This window comes from Electrona antarctica, assembly GCF_951216825.1.
Source record: "Electrona antarctica genome assembly, chromosome: 11".
Lineage (NCBI taxonomy): Eukaryota > Metazoa > Chordata > Actinopteri > Myctophiformes > Myctophidae > Electrona > Electrona antarctica.
Window position 1 is genome coordinate 17,395,920 of NC_136792.1, and position 6,000 is coordinate 17,401,919.

At 42.4% G+C, this 6,000-nt stretch overlaps 1 protein-coding gene across 1 annotated transcript in view; it reads right to left on the bottom strand.

Annotated features, from left to right (window-relative positions):
* dph1 (diphthamide biosynthesis 1) overlaps window positions 1-3,231 on the bottom strand; it is a 78,555-nt gene extending 75,324 nt beyond the window's left edge. Inside the window, exon 1 of the mRNA XM_079513517.1 lies at window positions 3,091-3,231. Coding sequence (XP_079369643.1) covers window positions 3,091-3,142 — 52 coding nt within the window. The 5' untranslated portion in view covers window positions 3,143-3,231. The remainder of the gene's footprint in view (window positions 1-3,090) is intronic.
* Between the last annotated feature and the right edge of the window lie 2,769 nt (window positions 3,232-6,000).

Consider the following 6,000-nt stretch of genomic DNA (forward strand, 5'->3'; position numbering starts at 1 on the left):
CAACCCCGTTTTTCCTAAAGCCTTTTTAAATATAAAAATGTCGTAATGAAATTAATATTTTTAGCATCATCTAGAGAATTTCAGCCATCTTGCCATATGTTTTATATTTCTTTTAGAATTATTGGATTACCCGTGACAGCACATTCAGGAAAATGCAGTATATGAATGGAGTAGGCTAATTCTTTTTTTGGAAAGGCTCGCCACCAAACATGCAGTCATCTTTTTTTAGTATGGTAAACAATAAACATTGCAGGCAATGCATTTTGATTTAATTGTAAGAGGGAGCGTATCAACACACATGTGTAACCACTACATGCAGTGCATGTGAACTGTGCTTGAGCATTATATGCCGATGTTAGCATCTCACTCCATATAATTTAATAAAAGCATAAAAAACATGAATTATACACCCAATGAAAATTTACACTTAGGGCATTTGGAATTAGAACAATCGGTTGAAGATTGCCCAAGTATAGAACGATTTAAATATCAACTTTGTGGTTGCGCTGAGGCAGTGAGGACCTGCGCACCGAAAATGGATGATCTGCAATTAAGCTCACAAAGCGCTGTCATGCAACACTGGGAGCTTGTAGATACACGGATGACAATAAACATTTCACAGAATACCGTATAGGCCTATACCACTTTGAATTAAAACAATTGGTTGTGCATAGGCTGCATAGGCACTTAGCCTATATTTCTTTTATGGATGTGGAGCCGGAGGACTGGTGTTGCGCTGTTGTTAGGTGAGTGGCGTGCGGAGATCTCAACATGGTGAACACGCATATAATAATATAAATGAGGGCTGAGGCTGATTAAGTTTGCAAATAACGGCCCATGGGCGGTTATATGGACGATATATATATATATATACTCTTTTTTTTCTCTCTCTCACCCTCTATATATAGCGCGCAGTCTCTCTCTGTCTGTCTGTGTCTCTCTCTCTGTCTCTCTCTCGCGCTTTGATCATAAAATGGTAATTGGTCAATAGTTATATTATTTCTATATAGTCCACATTTATGTCTGCCTGGCTCAGCTGGTTCGGGTACTTTGCTCAGCTGGTTCGGGTAAATTTCAGAATGGTAGACCTGAGGCCTACCATATACCAGGCCTCAAGCCTGAGGCCTATACCAGGCCTGAGGCCTACCATTGCGTGGCACATCTATGCACGGAACGTCTATGTTCACAGGCGTCATGCTTCACTGCGCGTGCGTAGAACTTAAGCTCTTAAGAAGATGCGTAAGAAATCTGTACGGGAAACGCGGCCATTGTACTGACATGATGCCTGCCTTGAGACCCGCCAGTGCTGCAGCATCCGTGTAATGCTGTGCACATTAAATAAAAGTCATCAAGACAGACCTTGCTCGCCTCATGATTCCTCACGCGTTTAGTGTGTTTAAAACTGCCACATCAGAACACAAACATTGGCTTGTGATTGGCTGATCACCCCATAGCGATGATTTAATTGGCTGAGCAAAGTACATATTGAAGATAAAAGTGAGGGCAGAAAAGTGAAGACGGCAAAAGTGATTGGCCGGAATGACTTTTGTGATGATTTCATTGGCTGAGCACGGAATGTGATAAAAATATACATACATTGATTATACTTGCTTATTACATGGCTTGGTTGAATGCTTGATTCTGATTGGTCAATCGCTTAATTCAGCGGTGAGTTATCTCATGATAATGACCGCTCCGCTGTATAATGACCGCTGCCTAATCAAACCCTCTGAGCACCACCAGCTGCGCGGCTGCGCCCGCTTGATTTACTGCCGTTTCCAACATAACAGCCATGTAAACACACACACTACTGACACACAATGTAATTTACAGCTAAACATTGCTCTTAAAAATGTTTTTGAAAACATTTGAGCGAGAAATAGACGAAGCAGCTGGACCCGAAAATGGATTCTATTTGATCAACTCACTTCCTTGTTTTCCGACAGTGCTTCAGCCCTGCAGCTGGGCAGACGCAGCCAGCGCGAAGTTATGGAATACTTTTTTTGTTGTGTTTTGGATCAATGGATTAATTTATGTTAGTTAGCCATGTAATAAGCGGGATAATATCTGGCTAGGTGGTCATTGTCGGGATATAATTCACCTTCAGGGAGTGTAACCACCTCGGCTTCGCCTCGGTGGTTAAACTCCCTGTCGGTGAATTATCTCCCGACAATGACCACCTAGCCAGATATTATCCCTTACATATTCTCTTCATTGTGAAGAGAATATGCAAGTATAATCACTGAGGCCTGGGTCCACATATTTTTCGCCTCCCTAAAGCCCAAACCACACCAAAGGGTCGGGTGGGTTGGGACAAAACGTTTTTTAAGGTAAACCACACCAATGCAACTCATTGAGTATGGTGTGGTTTGGGCTTTAAATGTAATTCCTGCATACGCCACTGGGACGACGGACGGACGGACAGATAGGGTGCAAAATATACTCTCTCGCCACGCCTTCGGCCTGGCGGGGACAATTAATAATAGTTTATTTTTTTTCCTATTAGATTGAAGACTTTTAACTAAGCCAGTGTGTGCATTCATGCCGTTGTTGAATTTCCTTTCACCTGATGCGCCCCCCGACACTATACAACCATTGAGGAACTTCCGACGGGTTTTGAAGCACATTTATTTTTAAATACCGACTAATATAGTGCAGACTACAGGGTATGCTAGCCCCTCTTGGAACCCTCGTAAAAGGTAAACATCCAAATGTCAGAAACCTTTTACGAGGGGGCTAAGGGTATGGCTACGGGCAAAGCATTTTATATTTTTGCATTTGTACATGTTTGGAGAAGTACAGCCTGATGGATCATATTTATTTTATTTTGTATTGCTTTCTGTTCATTTAACTAACACAGCACAGCTTCTCTGAATTCTGAACAGACACGGTTTGTTCGTTGCTTAAGGTTAATGGTTATTTCATAATAAAATGATGCAAACTGTCATGTGCATTGCATGTCATCCGCGTTGGTCGTTCGGATATTGTTTGAAAATAACCTCGCCATGAATTGTAAGTTACACATCCTCGCGTGGATATATAATACATTCATGATATGTCTGCTGTGAAATGAACATTGTACATCTTTACCTGTGGTCTTTTTAGTAGAAGCAACTTGCGTTTCGCTCAGGGGCGCTGCCATGTTGTTTTCTTTCTAAAGCGTGAGCTCAGAAAGGCATGGCCAATCGAAAGTAGAGTACACTGACAGGCAGCGGAGGTAGTCGAGTACCGATACAAGCGAACATAGCTGAGCTCTAAAGACCAAAAATAGCGGACATGCTCAGTCTGGCAGTTGAAAATGGGGAAAGTAGGCTACAGTTAGCCTGATTATCAGACTGTAGCTTTCAAGAGACTCAGTCCACTCAGAGAGTGGGCGGGGTCTTTGGGCTGGATCCAGGCTAGGCTACAGTTGGAGGGGGTACAGAACTAACAGAGCATCGTTATATAAAGTCCTATATATTTACAGGTAAATATTTTTGAAACAAATAGTACCAATCTTTGCAGTCATTGTGAGACAGATAGCACTGCAGCATTGTTTCTCTAAACTACTACGGTAGGCTATTTAATATTTAAGAAAAAAGGCTCAGATTCATAATGTGTGTAAGAGTAGCAGCTCTGTAGGCTACAGTAGGTCTAGAGGTCTACTCGATACATTTACTCCACTCCGTCCATTGTCATAGTGGAGACTGTGGAGTTGAAGTGAACACAATATGTTTCGTGTATACCTATAGAACACACTACACTATTATTACCGTTGCACATTTCTTTATGTAGGCCTTTAATACAGGGTTAATTTAAAAAGTATTATTATATTTTGTTTTATTTCACAATAGTTTTCATTTTGTTTTGTTTTTCGTTTTGCGAAATTGTAAATTGTTGCGAAAATAGACATTCTATACTCACAAACTACTAGAGTATCTTTACAGTTCAGACAGATCAAAACAAATATTTTCAAAAGCTTGTAGGTAGACATAAAGTTCAAAGAGTAAAAGTAATTTTGTTTTGGCTTCTTTCAAAGTGGCTTCCTAAAGTGTGTGGTTACTGGGAAAACGTATTATGTGTTTCGAGACCATGGACAGTTCTCCAGGGTGTGTGGCTACTGTGTGCGTGTGTGTGAAGCGGCGGCGGTGGGGGACAGGATATATCTATATGGACAGGACCACGGACAGTTCGTGTGTGCGTGGGCGTGTGCGTGCGTGCGTGTTTCAGGACCATGGACAGTTCAATGACAGACAGGGAGAGGGATTGTGAAGAATTAAACAAAAATCACTGATTTTTATTTGGCCCTAAACAAAATACAACTAGAAAAGGTGCCCCTCGGGGCACAGGTCTCCACCAAGGCAGGTCATGTTGTGGCCTCCTGGTGGCGCTATGATAGGCCAATGTGAAAAGGGTGCCATTTGTTCTTATGCCTTTGATGGCAATTGGATGCCTAGTAGGAAAGTGCGTGAAAGATTGCACGTAAACACGCTGCATGATTTGAGGCTTTTTGTTCAAAACGGGCCAGTCCTGCAAACTTTGAAAGCCAATGTTAGCCAATGAGGGTGGAATATGAAATATCGGACAGATCGTCTTTGAGCACATGACTACAGAGATGTGTGAAGATTTGCGGGATTTTGGGACAAAATCTGGAGGAGTAATAGCAAAAAATGTGTTTTACAAAAGTCTGCCTCCTGGTGGCGATATAACAGGCCGGATAAGTCGGACACACGGCCTGGTGGAGACAATGCCAGAAAACCATGAGCACTATGACTGATCCAAAACCAAGGAAACACATGACTCAGTGTCAGTGACCACATGTCGCAAGAGGGTGAAATCACCCCTCAACATCTTCTGACTCTTGCCCACATGTCGCGGCAGAAAGGCTGCCCCATGCAGAAAGTGCACCCACTGTGACTGCACACAAAATGACCTGCAAACTAAGAACATCATGTAGGCTAGTTCCCATAGATTACAAATACCACAAAGTTAGTGGATTTACTCAAGTAGGCCTATAGCCAATTGAAAATAATTTGAATTAAAATATATAATTTCGCCAATTGAAAATAATTTGAATTGAAATAATATGAGTGAGTGAGTGAGTGAGTGAGTGAGTGAGTGAGTGAGTGAGTGTGTGTGTGTGTGTGTGTGTGTGTGTGTGTGTGTGTGTGTGTGTGTGTGTGTGTGTGTGCGTGTGCGTGCGTGCGTGTGTGTGTGTGTGTGTGTGTGTGTGTGTGTGTGTGTGTGTGTGTGTGTGTGCGCGCGCGCATTCTCTCTTCTCTTCTATTGGTGACCAAATCTGTCGCATAATACCTGTAAAAATCTGTCTCTGACATAATGTTCAAATGCCGTCTATAAATAACTATAAGGTTTAGATTAATCATTTGTTGTGTTGTGAAAACACAAGGGTGACGGGGATGTGAAGAGAGACACGAGTGCAGTGACACTTTCACACACCCAGCCTATGATGAAGCAGGGCAGCTAGGCGGCTGCCCGGTGAAGAAGCAGAAACCAGAAACAAACAGCCCATAGCCTATAGCCTATACTTTCTCTCCTCCGCTCCGAGCGCATGGCGAAAGTCGACGCCCGCTAACGCACGCTGAGGTGGAAACTGAAACGATCTACAAGGTCAGAAAATATGTAACTGAATTATACTGAAGAAGATAAGTGCTGAAAGGGATTTTAATGGAGCGAGAGCATCAAAGTCTATTACTAAGGAGGATTTGAGGAGGATTCCGCGTTTATAATCCGACATCAGAGGCGGAATGTGAATCCAAATAACTTATGTTAATTAGAGATTTCAACGAGTTTGATGATATGATTGAACCGCTCTGACCCGTCGAGCTTCGTCTTCTACGTGAAGAAATCTAGATTGTCCCTTTGAGACCGAAACCCTCTATTTTGGAGGCTGCGTGTGCTCGCCGTTTTTAGAACTGTTTGCAGCTGTAAATGTGTGTTCATGTCTGTCAAAGGCAGATGTGAGTCTACACTGTGCATAGTGATTGATTGATTGATTGATTG